The sequence below is a fragment of the Cotesia glomerata genome, linkage group LG7, assembly GCF_020080835.1.
Source record: "Cotesia glomerata isolate CgM1 linkage group LG7, MPM_Cglom_v2.3, whole genome shotgun sequence".
In the NCBI taxonomy this organism is placed as follows: domain Eukaryota; kingdom Metazoa; phylum Arthropoda; class Insecta; order Hymenoptera; family Braconidae; genus Cotesia; species Cotesia glomerata.
The window spans coordinates 22,617,287-22,632,501 of NC_058164.1; the positions used below are offsets into that span (position 1 = coordinate 22,617,287).

The 15,215-nt window shown below is 32.5% G+C and overlaps 3 protein-coding genes and 1 long non-coding RNA gene across 4 annotated transcripts; 2 read left to right on the plus strand and 2 right to left on the minus strand.

The window, feature by feature from the left end:
- Nucleotides 1–1,903: 1,903 nt before the first annotated feature.
- Nucleotides 1,904–4,875, minus strand: LOC123269885. The gene is made up of 3 exons (XR_006510491.1): nt 4,860–4,875; nt 2,060–2,079; nt 1,904–2,025 (listed from the first exon to the last, which is right to left on the minus strand). It is a non-coding gene; the product is annotated as an uncharacterized LOC123269885 (long non-coding RNA).
- LOC123269871 lies at nt 2,074–2,585 on the minus strand. Its single transcript, XM_044735766.1, has 2 exons — nt 2,480–2,585; nt 2,074–2,384 (listed from the first exon to the last, which is right to left on the minus strand). The coding sequence occupies exons 1-2, from the start codon at nt 2,576–2,578 to the stop codon at nt 2,121–2,123; spliced, it is 363 nt and encodes a 120-aa protein (XP_044591701.1). The 5' UTR covers nt 2,579–2,585; the 3' UTR covers nt 2,074–2,120.
- A 2,765-nt stretch (nt 4,876–7,640) lies between the features above and the next one.
- LOC123269760 lies at nt 7,641–8,224 on the plus strand. Its single transcript, XM_044735596.1, has 2 exons — nt 7,641–7,745; nt 7,866–8,224. Exons 1-2 carry the CDS (start codon nt 7,691–7,693, stop codon nt 8,222–8,224), a joined length of 414 nt encoding a protein of 137 aa, XP_044591531.1. The 5' UTR covers nt 7,641–7,690.
- Nucleotides 8,225–11,505: 3,281 nt separating this feature from the next.
- On the plus strand, nt 11,506–12,586 carry LOC123269860. Its single transcript, XM_044735751.1, has 4 exons — nt 11,506–12,005; nt 12,094–12,261; nt 12,348–12,419; nt 12,506–12,586. The coding sequence occupies exons 1-4, from the start codon at nt 11,773–11,775 to the stop codon at nt 12,546–12,548; spliced, it is 516 nt and encodes a 171-aa protein (XP_044591686.1). The 5' UTR covers nt 11,506–11,772; the 3' UTR covers nt 12,549–12,586.
- Nucleotides 12,587–15,215: the final 2,629 nt, after the last annotated feature.

Here is a 15,215-nt window from a genome sequence, read left to right on the forward strand (position 1 = left end):
GGTGGCGTTACTGAACCGATATAATGACGTCACTTTCATTTAAAAATGAATTTTCAAAGTATAATTTTTAATTGACAATTACGTAAAAAATCAATTGTTAAAAAATTTTTTACTTAAACTGTCTTAATAATTCCTATTAAACTTTCGAATAAAAAAATAATTACAAAACATGCAACTTCTCTATTACAGGTAGTTGTACCTTCCCTGACGCGCAACACATCCCGGCTGGTTCATTTTTGAATTTCAAAGCATAACAATACGGGCATTCTTTGTCCATAGCACCAATTACTACTTTTGAATGAGCATAATATTCAATATCGGGCTCATACTGGAATGCTAGACGCAGAAATGATGTAGCTACAAATGCTCGATGTGCCTGTTGGCGTTGTTGGTCATTCGATCTGCGTCTGTTGACAGTAAAACGGTGTGATTGTCGTTGTTCTAATCTTATGACTTCATTGCGTTCAGCTCGTGTATCGTCTGATTGTTCTTGACGCAATTGCGCCACTCTCACACGCGCTCCAGTATTTTCTTCCTGAACTTGTTCTTCGGTTCTTTGGGCTCTTCTATTTCGAATTCTTCTAGATTTATTTGTATCACGGCTCAAATTGGCCCTTTTGCGTTTTGTTGGCATTTTTCACTGTACAATACAAAACACACATGAATAGAACTGATTGAATTATTTAATTATTATATTTAATTATTATATTAATCATTTATTTTATCTTTGATTACATTAAATATACATGTAAAAATTAGATAGTTTCACGAAAGCGAAAAATTTTGTTTCTTAATTATATCGAAAATACATATTGTTAGAAATAGTGAAAAAAAAAATTCTGTCGATGTTAGAGCTCTTATAAGTAAACACAAAAAAAAATTTCTCAATTGTAATAAAAATCTAACTTTCACCGAATTCGTTTTTCACCATTCCCAACAATATTTTCGTTATAAATAAGAAAGAATAATTTTTGATTTTATAATAAACGTAAAAAATAATTTATACTTACAACTCAATAGCCGTTGTTTGCGGGAACACGTGACACGTGTTGAGTATTTTAGAGGTTATGTAAGTCACTTAATTAACTGATCGTGCGATTTACACTCAAAATTAATAATTTTATTAGTTACTAATAATTAATTATATTCAATAATATTAGTTATTAATAAATAAATAATAAAGTTACTCAAGAATATATTTGATATGAGAGTTACACTGAGATAGTAAAAATGTTTAGCTACTACGCTTGAAGCATAAACACTAATAATAGCCGAAAACTGTAGAGGTAACATCCCTACTCCGTGCTGTTTACAGGGTGAGAAGTGACACCGGTAGACACATGGAGGGGATAACTTACCAAGTGATAATAATTGATGTTATCGAGCGGGATAGAAAATGATAAAATTATGAAAATGACTATTAAAAAGCAAGGATTGGTGATAAAAAAGTGCGAATTTAGAGTTGTATGTATTTTTTGATGCCACATAATAAAAAAATAAAAAAAAAAAAATTTTATCAAAAAAGTAAAAAAAAAAATTTTTAGGGTGAACACCCCTTATCACTTAGAGGTTAGAAAAATAGATAGTAGCCGATTCTCAGGCTTACTGAATATGCATAAAAAATTTCATGAGAATCGGCCAAGCCGTTTCGGAGGAGTATGGGAACGAACATTGTGACACGAGAATTTTATATATTAGAAGATTTCGGACATAACCTACGTCTATAATTAAATAAACATTCCCGGGAAAAAATGATCAGGACTGATCAGACCTGTTCATATCTGATCAGGCCTGTTCATGTATGATCAGGCCTGAAATTAGACCTGATCAGACCTGTCCATGCCTGCTCAGGCCTGTTCATATCTGAAGCGTCAAATACGCTCAGACCTGATCAGACCTGTTCATGCCTGCTCATGTCTGGAGCATTAAATACGCTCAGACCTGATCAGACCTGTCCATGCCTGTTCATGTCTGAAGCGTTAAATACGCCCAGACCTGATTAGACCTATCCATGTCTGTTCATGTCTGAAGCGTTAAATACGCTCAGACCTGATTATACCTGTCCATGTCTGAGCACGTCTGATCTATAGCCTAGAAATAAAGGATTTAAACTCCATATATCAGCACTGTTCAGATTTGGTATATTGATTTATGTCTGTGAGTAAAGAAACATTCGGATCAGAAAGATGATCAACATCATTGTCTCCACTGTTATCACTGTCACTTGTAGAAATATCAGTGCCGTCATCTGATTTTGAATCATCTATTATTTCTGTGATAGAATCTGTAGCCAAACTATTTGCTTGGAGAGTGCCATCATCATTGATATTATTTGGTTTATTAAATAAATTTTTCTCCCACCTTTGCAATGTCCTCACTGGTATCTGGAATATTAAATTTTAATATTTTAATTATTGTCAAAAAGTAAGAAAATTGTTAAGTAAATATGAAGAGAAACAAAATTAATTTTTATGCTTACAGGAACCGCATTGTTTTCTTTCCACAACTTGTATTTTTTTGACGGAGGTAATGATGAATTAACATCATTTTCTCGCAATGGTCTATTGTTGTTAGACATTTTTAGATTTATTGACTGAAAATAAATAAATTTTTATTCCATGACTAGAAGAAAATTACGATTAAAAATTTATATGACATAGAATTTTTTTTTAATTGTAAATAAATAAACTAATAATTCAAAAATTCAAATTTAAAAAAATTACACTCGTACAAATTATTGATTGTTTATTTTTTTCAGTAGATAGGTATGCATTTTTAAAATTTTAATTTATTTATAATTTCTAAATTAATTTTCTTAAGATAAAAAATTATATTATGTTTGTTAGATTTACCAGTCACATAAAGTTTATGCAAATAAATATTTTTTTGTTTAAACATATCCTATTATGGCATGAAATAAGTAAATACCAAAGATAACCTATCTGTTGGTTATCATATTTTTGACAGACAGAAAATATTTGCTGATGATATTCTTACCTTGAAAGGTGATAGTATTAATTATTGCACATCTACAATATTTTAAATTAACACTGCAGTGAAAATTTGTTTTTTATTATTAGTTAAATTGTTAGTTATATTTTTTTAATAAAAGTTTACAGACAAATGCGCGACTCAGTATTTCGTATTATTTATAATAGTTTCGCGGTGTGTTTTTACACATACTTATAAATAATAAATACATATGAGTGCTACGGTGTATACACATATCTCAGAAATCAAGTTCGAGATTTGGCGGGTAAGTAACACTGTAGCGTCACGTGGGTTATGTATTATTTCCAATATGGATGCAATATGGATCCGCATAGTCTGTTGATCTCGTGAGCGTCGTAGTATTTTTGTGTTTTCATATGCTTTATTGATTTGTAATCAGTCGTCTTACATTATTTATATATAATTAAATAATTCCATCTTTTTAAATTGTTTGTACGAATATTAAACAATCAACATGTTTTTTTAATTAAACTACCGTAGAATCATTATCATTTGAATAAATAAATATTTTAGAAATTTTAATAACAAATAACCTAAAATCTATGAAAAGGATAAAAATAATTAGTTGAAATTTAATGCATTTATAGAAACTGAGATAAAATTAGATTTAAAAACACTTATTCTTATTTCCAAGAATAGAAGAATAGAAGAAGTAATATATCAAAATGCTAAATAAATATATAAACATTTCTATTTATGTTCAGAAAAATATATATTAAAAAAAAACTTCATGTATGTTAGCATATATTACGAAATGTTAATAAATAATATTATACAATAATAAAACAATGTTATTACTAAAAATTTCATAAACACTGTTTTATAATTTTTATGACAATTCAATTATCATATTTTAAAATGTTTACAGGAGAAATGTCGGGCACGAGCATCCCGGGGAAAAATGATCAGATATGAACAGGCATGAGTCTTCAGGTCTGATCAGATATGAACAGGCATCCCGGGGAAAAAAAGATCAGATCTGATCAGGCATGAGTCTTCAGGTCTGATCAGATATGAAAAATGAGCGGGTCTGATCAGACCTAGCCAGGCCTGTTCAGGTCTCATCAGATCTGTTCATGTTCACAAGCATGAACAGATCTGATCAGACCTGAGCAGGCCTGGCCAGGTCTGATCAGACCCGGTCATTTTTCATATCTGATCAGACCTGAAGACTCATGCCTGATCATATCTGATCATTTTTTCCCGGGTTGTTGTTACTCCAATGGTGTTGTAGCTAATACCACAATATATGCTAGGTCTACCTGCCAAAAGAATTGTACATACGGCAAGCCAGTATGGGCCTGACGGCCATACTAGCATTGCGGCATCCGCGATAACTATCACCAATGTTACCATTCCTTTAATGGTCGAATCATCTATGTGTACAATTTGAAAATGGACAAAAATCTTCGATACCATACTGTATGGCGTTCTCGCCCATACTTGTATAGTGGTATCTACCATCCATTTCTCTCCGTGTACTAACATTATTTACTCGTGAGTCTCTAGCCAAATTTAACCCTTCATAGATAAGGACAGCGTGATAAGGACAGCGCTGTTTTTTTTACATGTCAATATTTTTTTTTACAATATTTTAAGGGAAAGTTTTAAAAAATATTTAATTCTTTCTCTGAAAATGTTAGTGCTATAAATACGTTTTAAAATATTGTAGAAAAATTTTAAAGATCGAATTTTTAACACTTACGGTGATGTGCTACTTGGTGCAAGTAAGCGATGGAGGTTTAAATTCCGCTACAAACAAATGTCGCTGCTGTTTCATTTAAATAACAAGGCAGCGTAACGTTCACCACGCTGCGGAAATCGTTCGGTAAAAAGAATGATACGACTTATGAAGAGTTAAATTTTCACCCCTTGAAGCTACAGGTTGTTATATAACAACAACGTTACAATGTGAATTACCCTGATAGCCACCTTAACTTAAACTTTTATTCAATCTACTGCCAAAATTTGTAGCCAACTTGATGAAAAAAGTTGCAAACCAAACGTTTTTACTTAAGTTGTTTACAAGTTACACTGCAATTCGACGTCAAGACTTGCAGTACAAGTATTTTATTCAAGTTCTAGTAAAATTGTAGTACAATTTAACCAAAAGTTCGGTGTTAACTTGTATTCAAATTGGGGCTGTAGATTTAGTCAATTTGTTTACGACTGTTGCACTGTAAAAATTTACGGCAAACTTGATGTCAAGTTAACTGTAACTGCTCTTATCCAACTAGTTTTAATCAAAGCGTGGCTATCAGGGTATAATTGGCAAATGAACATAAATAAAAAACATACTTATGCAAGGTCAACATGTTATCGCGCTTGCCGATAGATGTAACGCCGTTACTGTAGATCAGGTTCAATTCTAAATTATCAACAAAATATTTCTGAGCGGATTTATCACTCTGTTCTCCAGTAAGCACAAGTGAAACGAAGTTCACGTAAACCTGCGGAATTTTACGTAAAGTTTACGCTAACAGTAGAGCAACAGTTATACTTATAACTGTTGACGTGAAGTTAACGTTAACTTTCTGCAACTTCGCGTTAACTATGAGCGAACCTTTCGGAAAATTCTGGCAATAGATTTACGCTAACTTGATGCGTAAGTTAAAGTCAAGTTCTAGGAAACTGTTGCAAATGCAGAGGTTGACGCAAAGTTTTTCAACCCGGGGTTTTCATTTTATCCGAGTTTATAAGGTTTAACCTTAGCAACAGTACTATTTTAATATTTATTAAATATGTTGCTATCGTTACAAACTCTGGTTAAATTAAAACCCCGGGTTGAAAAACTGGCCCTTATTGAACACGTAAGTAGAAGAATAAAACAAATGCAATTTCCGAAATTTTAATAAAAAAAAATACATTTTAATCTATATCTTATTGCTAAGTTTTTTGGGTTTAATTCCAATGACATATGTGTGTACATGTGTTTGCAACATACCAGAAAACCAGTCTATATTTTTCAAACGTAAACTTTTGTTTGCACAATTTTTATAGAAAAAATAACTTACAATTCATTACAATGGAAACAAGGTATGTGAAATATGTAATAATTCTTGAAATTCGGCCTTGTTTGCAAATCTAAATCATTCCTCATCCAATAAGTCTCATTGTGGAGTTGTAATCGCGCTGTGATACCATTGATGCGAATTGCAGATCCTTCAGCCCTTCCATACTTCGTGTAATACTTAGAAATCTCCTTAACGAGCACTTTTTGCAACATATCCCAGGGAAATTCCAACCAATCCCGTGGGACCCAGCAATGAACTTGATGACAATAAGGCATTGTTTCCATGATAATTTCTTCCCGCACACTTGAGCTTTGTGTCACTTGTCAGGCAGTAAAATATATACTAAAACTCAACTATCATAAATGTACATTACACCATTGACGTAACAATCAAAATACTGCAGATAGTAAGATAAAACATCTCATTAACACATTTAACGCTTATCACTCGGTACTTACTGGCGCTCACAGTTTTCACAATATATGTAAACAATGAAGTACTCATTCGGATGCGGGAAACTCTTTTTGTCCTTGTCTTTCTTCATCCAGGGAAGGTCGCCCCAATACTGCAGGTGTGCCGTGACGCAATTAACGTTGATCCCAATGCCAGTGACTTTCTTGGAGATCTGGTCGCATGTGATCTCTTTTTTCAAGATTACTTCTATCGTACTTGATTTGTAGTAGTGGTCCCACTCGTAAGGAACAAGACACCTATGTTTTGACATTTCAAATAAGATTTGCTCGTTTCTCAAGCTTCTACGTAACTATGCAAGTGGTATGGACTCGGTTACTTATAAATACAGGATATATCAAGGGTTCATCGGTCTGTGATTGTGAATAATAAGAGCAAAGTCCCTTGGTATGAGGTTAAAGGAACTTAATCATGCTTGTTTTTTCAAACTGTGCTATCTACGCAAAACTTATTGTTTGTTCGGCGCATTAATAGCTAATTTGTCATTTAGCGATGAATTTGGGAGAAGAAGGGATGAAAAGAAAAAGAAGAGGGGGACTACTCAGTAGGAATTTTTCAGTAACCGAAGAAATAATTTGGACAGCCTCGATCAGGAATCGAACCTTGTTCTTTTAGTTGCACGCTAAAAGCTCTCTCAGTGAATGTTGAACTCTTATATTTGATGTAAATAATTTACACTAATCAATTTAACACAATTTAATTTCGAGTTTTCAATAAAGACAAAGAAATTTTTTGTTTTTAAACTAAAGCTCGAATTATCCTGCGTATGATAGATATCATTTTGAAATATCAAGATAACATTTAACATAAACAAAGTCTGTCAGGGGTTAAGAGCTTATAAGCTACACTATAAATTTTCATGTTAATTGGTATTTGTCCTCATTCCTTTAATTCATGACACATGTACTACAAATATCGACACAACAGTACTCAACTGTCAATAAAAAAGCTACGTCACTCAGTCAAGTGTTTGCCTGTTGTTATTTGACTCAAAGGTTAGTGCTTGAACAGATAAAGAGGTTTTTTTTACAATGGTTAATTGAAATTTATTCCCAATTGATTGATATATCATTTTATTTTAAATAAACAACTCATCATTAATGTCTGTTTAACGACATTAATTGATTCGATGAAGGTTATAAAGATCAACCGGTCTGTGAGGCTGGCATTCGTGTTTCGGCAGCCGGCCAACGATGTTGTCCAACAAAGCAGTGATTGTTCTCTGCATCTCCATCTTGAGCATCTCATGTAAGAAAAAATAAAAATTATTTTTTATAGATTTGAAATAGTATCGCCCAGACGATTCTCTAGCTTGAATTCAAGCGTCCTTATCAAATTTAATTCTTACATTGTATGTATTTCTTTCAGGGATTCAAGCAATTTCTGTTGAAAAGGAGAAAGAATTTTCTCTGCCTGAAAACATCTCCCGATTGGTCACTCAAAATTCCACTTCCGAGCTAACGACTGAAGAAAATCGATCTTCAAACGACTCTGCATCAAAATCAATAACTTTTACGGACGATAATTCTCTTTCTGAAGAAGACTCTAGTGCCGATAATTATTCTTCGGGAGTAGGCTCTGATACAGAGGATGATCTTCCTGAAGAAGGCTCTGGTACGGGTATTCATTTTTCTGGAGATGGCTCTGATGATACAGATGGTTTTTTGTATCTGAGAATTGAAAAGTATTCAAGAGATACCAGAATGAATCCCGTTCAATACTTTTGAATTCCATGTCAGAATTGAAAAGAATTCAAACGATAAAAAATTTAATCCTATTCAATACTTTTGAATTCCATTATAAGAATTAGAAAGTATTCAAATGATCGAAGTTTCAATTCCATTTAATATTTTTCAAAATGTCCGTATGGATTGAAAAGAATTGAAATAATTTTCAATACTTTTCAATGAGTATTTTTAATCAGGGATGTGACAACGTCATAGGTAATCTTACCATTATTTTTCACAGTACTTAATAATGTAGACTTTAGCTTAATCTCATATCTGTTTTAACTTTAACTGTAAACACTAACCTTAAATTAACGCGACTATTGCATTTTAATAGCCCGAGATTAAAAGGTTGAGATTGTTTAATATTTAAAATAGATTATCACACTACAAAATGCGAATACATCAATTTTATCTGTTTTATTCGAACTGAATTTAAGATATATGTAAACATATTATTAACTTATACGCTAATGGTGTACACTCGACTTAGCGGGCTATGAACAGCATCTAAAACAAATTAAAGGTACCCGAGTCAAAATATAAATTCCAATTTGAGCCTCAAAATCCTCAGTGAGGTTTTTGAGGGCTAATTTGGAATTTCAAGATAGATTTCAATATGGAAAGTCGTCACGATTTGAACCTCAAAATCCTACTTACGGATGGTTTTACAACTTTGAGGGTAAAAATAGAACTTCAGAATTCACGTTTGAACCTCAAAACCCTCACAATATTCTTCAATAATTTTACTATTAAAAATTTTAAATGAATATGGCACTATTGTTTTTTAAATCCTCCCTGCATTTTTTAAATAAACAAATGGTTTTATCTGATAAAATAAATTCAAAGTGATCGAGGTGTAAAATTTTTTGGCAGTGGTACAAGTTGTCATATAACATTTTACTAATTAATTTCATCAAAATAAATTAGCCAAATTAAAAAAAAAAATTTTTTTTTTTTTTTTGGGATTGTTGTTTCAATTTGGGTGTTCAGATTATCGTTTCATATACTCAACACGTTTACCTTTCTTGTTTCCCTATGTATCGAAATTAAATTAATCTAAAATCGTCTAACGCTCGGACTCGAACACGGAACCCTATGCTCTCTAAGCCTAAACCCAACCGACTACTCTATACTACGCAAAAAAAAATTCTAACTTTAAAATTAAATATTTCCAAAACTGTATGATGCAACAATTTCATTTTGTACAAATCGATACAGAATTATTATTATATATACTCTGAGAAAATGCAAAAAAAATTAGAAAAACGGTTGACCCTGAAGGCCATCTCTGCAACTTCCCGCTAATTCCATACTTAGGCGCTTAAAATTGTACCAATGACGTTTTTGAGCTCTTCGAGCTTAAAAATACAATTTATGGGTTATTTTGAGCTCTCCGAGCTCAAAGTAATGGGAACACTAGTTTAATAGAGTAATGTCACCATTATTATACTAGATAGGCATATTAACTTGATATTTCTCTTTTAAAATATTAAGACTAATAATAATAAATAAAAGTCATTTTATTTATTCATGTTGATGGCGAAGGTTCGATGATCTTTGCAGATAATAAAAACAAATATATTTTCATCAGGTCGTTGCATTGCTGACTTTGATGTTTTTATGCGCAGTAAAGCTAATGCTTGGTGACAAGATTAATCTTGTTTAATATTGTGCAGTTCAAATTTGTACAACTGTGTGCAAATGTATCATTGGATAAATACATGACGAACAATAACTGTATATATGTAGTTGGTAAAGATCTGTATACGTGTAGTGCGGTAGTCAATGTCGGGAAAACGTCATGATTCACCTTGAAAAACGTAGAAGTTACAGCGGTGAGTAACCTCTGTGCCATTGAAGTGACACGCAATGTCACGAATTACATTTCTTGCTAAGGTCGTGTACATACATTTACTATACAACTTTTTGTTTATATTTTTATTAATTATATAATTTATAATTGCTATTTTAAACTTCGCGCTCAAAAAATCAACTATTTTTAAAAATCGGGAAGTTATTGGTTCTATCGTATTTTGTAAAAATTGAGTTTCATTAGATCTCGACATTTTAAGATCACAGGAAGCTTCCGTGACTACTGCCGCGATGTTGTCACTATGTTTGTGTGTTCGTGTGTTTTTCAAAGCCGGATAGTTCTGATGTGGAATGCACTGTCTTCCTACGTCCATGTCCAATTTTTTTTTTCAGCATATGTAAATCTCTGTGTTTAAAGTTTTCAAAAGATTTCAGAATTTAAAAAATTTTTATTGACATAATAATAAGTTACAATGTTCTTAATAGTACAGTACCGACGGAAAATTTCCGGACAACCTTCTTGTTTACTTTTTAACTTGAATATGATACATAAACAAATTAACTTGATCTATAAAGAAAATGCTATTTCATTTTACAAAGTGTGTACGATCGTGTCATTTATTTTATTTTTGATTTATTTTACTTTTAATAATCGTTTTAATAAATTTTCATCTTGTCCGGATTTTCATCTGTCGGTAGTGTATATAATATATATACACTATACAGGGTGTCCCAAAAGTCACGGACGCCATTGTAGCATCTGATGAATGAAATAATTCTGAGACGAAAAGTCCTTAGCCCTTTTTCAATTAACCGCATAGATAATTAATTATTAATTAAAAATAACGTCTCTTTATTTGTTAGAGAGACAGCGCCAGTGTCCAGTAAAGTATGTGCCAAACAAAGACACAACTAACTGTATGACTAACTAGTTTCTATAGCTAACGTAGTCACGCATATTTACTTACACATTCACACGTGCAAGCGTCTTCGTTGGAACGCACTTGACTTGACACTAGTGCTCTCTCTCTCTAACGCATAGAAGGACGTTATTTTATAGAGCTTTCAATTCTGAAAAAAAAACCCGCCGATGGTCAAAGCGATGCTATGAAACGCCACTGAACTATATAAATTTAAACCTAAAAAAGTCAGAGTTTCTGTTTTTTTAAGGGGCAATCTTTGAACGCCTGGGTCGAGGTCTTAATATTAATATTAAGGGCCCAAACTTTCGTGGTATTTTTTTTGAGTACTTGCAACAAAATTTCACGATGGGACTGAAAAAAAAAAAAATTGTTGAAAGAAAAAGTACTCTAATATATATTGTCGTTGTTTTTGTCTAAATCACTGTCACATTATGATAATTAGCATATTTATGGGTTTGCTAGGAATTTGACAGCCCTGAGCTAAAATATCTAAATCCGAAAACTTGATCCGCCTGATAATGCGTGTTATTTAGTCACTTTTGTTGTCATATTTTTAAACGTGAATCACAAACAACTTGTGGATCGTAAAAAAAAATAAATGATGCTACGAACATCTGAATCTTCACTAGTATTATATGACGAGCATAGATTTTCAAGTCTTTATTATCAAATATACGTCACTGGGTAACACTATAAAATCAACAGACTCGTTCAAAACACTCCACAATATTTTTGCACTTCTCCGATTCGCTTGTTTCAAACTATTGTATTATTTTTTATCAGTTTAGTTTAAATAAATATTTATCTAAAATGGAAGAAGTTTTTGCAAAAATTGCATTCGTAGAATTAGCTCCGGATATAATAGTGCCATATGAATGGCCCGTTGGTCGTATCCATGGCGTCGTATTAAAATCTGCGAAAGAGGTCATTATGCAGAACACTCATGAGGATCTAATTTTGCAGGTGGATGATATCCCGGCAAAGTTGTGTAGATACGTCAGAAAGCACCGTTTCTACCATGTTTTCAAAAAAATATCCAGAGAGTAAGTAAACATACTTTCGTCGATGTAACGTCAATCATTGTAACCACCTTACGCAATTAAGTTATTGATAAAGTTATTTCCATTCCAGAGACATGTGTGGTTGTTATGTTTACGATGTTACTTTGTCTGAAGATCAAAATAAAAGAAAAATGGAGGAATCCAACGGGACTAACTCTTGTGATGACTCTAAACTGAGACGTAAACATTCTTACTCCGAAGATTATACGATATCATATTACTACATCCCTCACCACTCGTATGTATGATTTATTTATCATAAAGTTTACTGATATATTCTAGGGCGTAAAAATCGAGTTCAAGTCAAAACGAATTTCTTTTCAGTAGACGGGAGCTGCTCAACATAGACGCTAACGCTCATGCGATGCACCGAGGCACAATGCGACACGTCAAGCGGTGAGTTGTAAGAAATTAAATAAGCAATAAGTATTCGTTAGTAGATACTGTAATTGCATATCTAACTTGACATTTTTTTTCAACAGAGTAAGTCAACTAAATCTCAATGAGCGGGTTTTTCACGTGTAAGGACGGTGCTTCCAAACGGAAACCAGTTAATAGTCTTAAGTAATTTGTATTATAAAAAAAAAACTAGTTCTACAGGTCTGGACACGCTCTATATAAATATTACAAATGTAATGTATTTACATTTTTTGTGTTGAATTTTTTTTATCTTAATAAGAATATGATAAAGTTATTACATAGTAGCCAATTAGCATAGTTTTTATAGATTTTAATGTAGAATAAAGAACTATAAATTGTTATGTACAATTAATGTTTGAACACATCATTAAAGGTGAATTATGGTATATTTTTATAAGCTTTTAAAGGATGAATAAATAATATATTGTAAAAAATATTGTAGTCCATTTATTTATGTTACCTTACACAGAATGTATGACACCATACATATTACATAGTATATTTTAAGTTGGAATGATTAGCAATACTCCTTAACAGAATATATTAATACTGATCGATCTAAATTGCTCAGCTAGGAAAAGCCAAATTTATACGAGGAATTTCTTACTTGAAAGAATTTCTACATTTTTACTTACAATGATATCTACACTAGACGAACAGGGTTCTGTTGTATAGGCGATTCAAGTCCTAATCTTTTATTCGCTTAATTAAAGCCTTCCTTATCTGCCTTTTTATTGAGGCTGTGGACGGACGTGGACTTTCTGTATCACATTTACCCTGTTCCTCGCCACTTCCTAGGATTTTAGGGAGTGAAATATAGAAAAACTACAGAAAAAATCCTTGCTAGTACAATTAGAGCCGAGTTAAGTCCTCGGTAATTGATAGGGAAATCTTCTTTATCTATTACCAGAACATTAGTGCCCTTCTCTTAGTAAGCAGAGAACTACGCGCAGACCAGCCCGTAACTAAGCGGTCACCCATCCAAGTAGCAACCACTCTCGATGCTACTTAATATGTGCGATGTCAGAATCATGCGCAATATTTGTCACATATAGATACTTCTTACATGGGAAGCGATAGAGTTATAAATACCTGGTTCAACATTACTAAACATAAAAATAATTTAATATATTCTTTAAGTCCAACATAATCTTAATTTAAAATGACAATTTAGCTGCAAAGCCTCAATCTAATCCAATTAAGCATTTAATAATTACTGTTTTATCGAAAAACGTCAATTGATTAGATACTGGCTATCTCGTACAATTAAAGTCCGACAAAATAGGTTCGTTTGGATATTCTAATGTAACAAAAACATATTTTAGTGAATTTGGAATCATGAAATCGAAGTTTTATGATCATTAATTACTCCTTTGATGGGTTTGTTTTGAGACAATGCTCTATGATATCGTAAAACTGCCTCTCAATGTAAATTGATTGAAGAGATTCAATTCGAGCTCTATTAGCATATGAAAATCCTCGTTGTTTTACAATACTATAAATATGATGTTTGGGGAAGACGTTCGATTGTTTTGATTTTGTGGTGCTATTGCCTAGTCGTCACCGACAGACCTCGTCAACTTAAAGGTAAATTCTTAAATCTATTACCATATTCCCTAGACTAGGAAAGGATGTCATTATTATAAAAAACTCAGGGGACACTATTTATGGTGTTCTAAAAACGAATACTAGTTTTCACCCTAAATGCTAATCATCATTAGCTTTATACAATTATTTGTATTAATAAACGTCAATTATAAAAACTTTTTTCGTAGCAATATAGTTTTATCTAGCTGTACTATTTTCAAACTGATAAAACGCACTTAAGAACACAAACAACTAAATCGAGAGTGGCGATGGGGATTTATAGCACTAGTGAATCATAAATCAATCGAATGCATTTGATATTTTGTTTTGAGCACGTATCCTGTCGTGATCAATATGCATATACACTGTGCAATCTAATAAGATTGACAGCAAAATGCATCGTGTCGAAAAAAAAGTAGCAAACATGTAAAAAACAAAAAAATCATTCGGACAAAACAAATAAACTGATTTATTAGGGACAAAAAAAAAAGTTTTACTAAATTTTATTTCAGATTAGCCGGCCAAGTAGCTTTTACCTACAAATGATTTCTTTGTGTTATCCTTACCCAAGGAACACGTGCTTGAGCAAGATTCTTGTCACAGAGCCTTGTACAAAATCTTTAGTTTCCAGCGCATTTCTTGCACCTGAAATTAGTAGTAGATGCTTGCAATTTAATTGACTGTCACAAGTATTTTCAGCACGACCCAAAGGTAGAATTTTACGCTAGCAACTATTGAGCTTAAGAACAGTATTGTGCAAGCCTTATAAAAAATTATTATATGGATATATTTGCACAATTGTTTTATTTTCATGAGAGTGATATTAGTAACCTGAAATCCATCAGGTCCATGGTATCGAACTTGACCCTTCGTCGCTCGCGTCTTTTTTAGTTTCTCGCTCGCACTATAGTGAGTCTCTATAGGTTGAGTAGTTGTTAGGCGGCGATCTGCTCATGACGCGAGTGACGAAGGGTTAAAGTCGCTCCACGTGACTATTTGCTTAACTCATACTTACTCGTATCTACTTAACTCATAAGGACAATACTACATCAAGTATGTTTTTATACGATTGTAAAAGATCATGACGATTAATCATGTGCGAAGTTTGAAGGCTATAAAAGAGAATACATTTAAGACTATGTTGAATTGTTGATATTTCCCTCTAACTGATTCTACATCGATAGT

What these genes read in the sequence shown, in the direction of transcription:
- LOC123269871 (XM_044735766.1), bottom strand. Translation starts at nt 2,578, where the DNA reads ATGTCTAACAACAATAGACCATTGCGAGAAAATGATGTTAATTCATCA. An exon ending in AAGAAAACAATGCGGTTCCT is followed by an intron (nt 2,385 to 2,479) that starts GTAAGCATAAAA and finishes TTAATATTCCAG; the next exon opens with ATACCAGTGAGGACATTGCA.
- LOC123269760 (XM_044735596.1), top strand. Translation starts at nt 7,691, where the DNA reads ATGTTGTCCAACAAAGCAGTGATTGTTCTCTGCATCTCCATCTTGAGC. An exon ending in CTCCATCTTGAGCATCTCAT is followed by an intron (nt 7,746 to 7,865) that starts GTAAGAAAAAAT and finishes TATTTCTTTCAG; the next exon opens with GGATTCAAGCAATTTCTGTT.
- LOC123269860 (XM_044735751.1), top strand. Translation starts at nt 11,773, where the DNA reads ATGGAAGAAGTTTTTGCAAAAATTGCATTCGTAGAATTAGCTCCGGAT. An exon ending in TACTACATCCCTCACCACTC is followed by an intron (nt 12,262 to 12,347) that starts GTATGTATGATT and finishes ATTTCTTTTCAG; the next exon opens with TAGACGGGAGCTGCTCAACA. An exon ending in ACAATGCGACACGTCAAGCG is followed by an intron (nt 12,420 to 12,505) that starts GTGAGTTGTAAG and finishes TTTTTTCAACAG; the next exon opens with AGTAAGTCAACTAAATCTCA.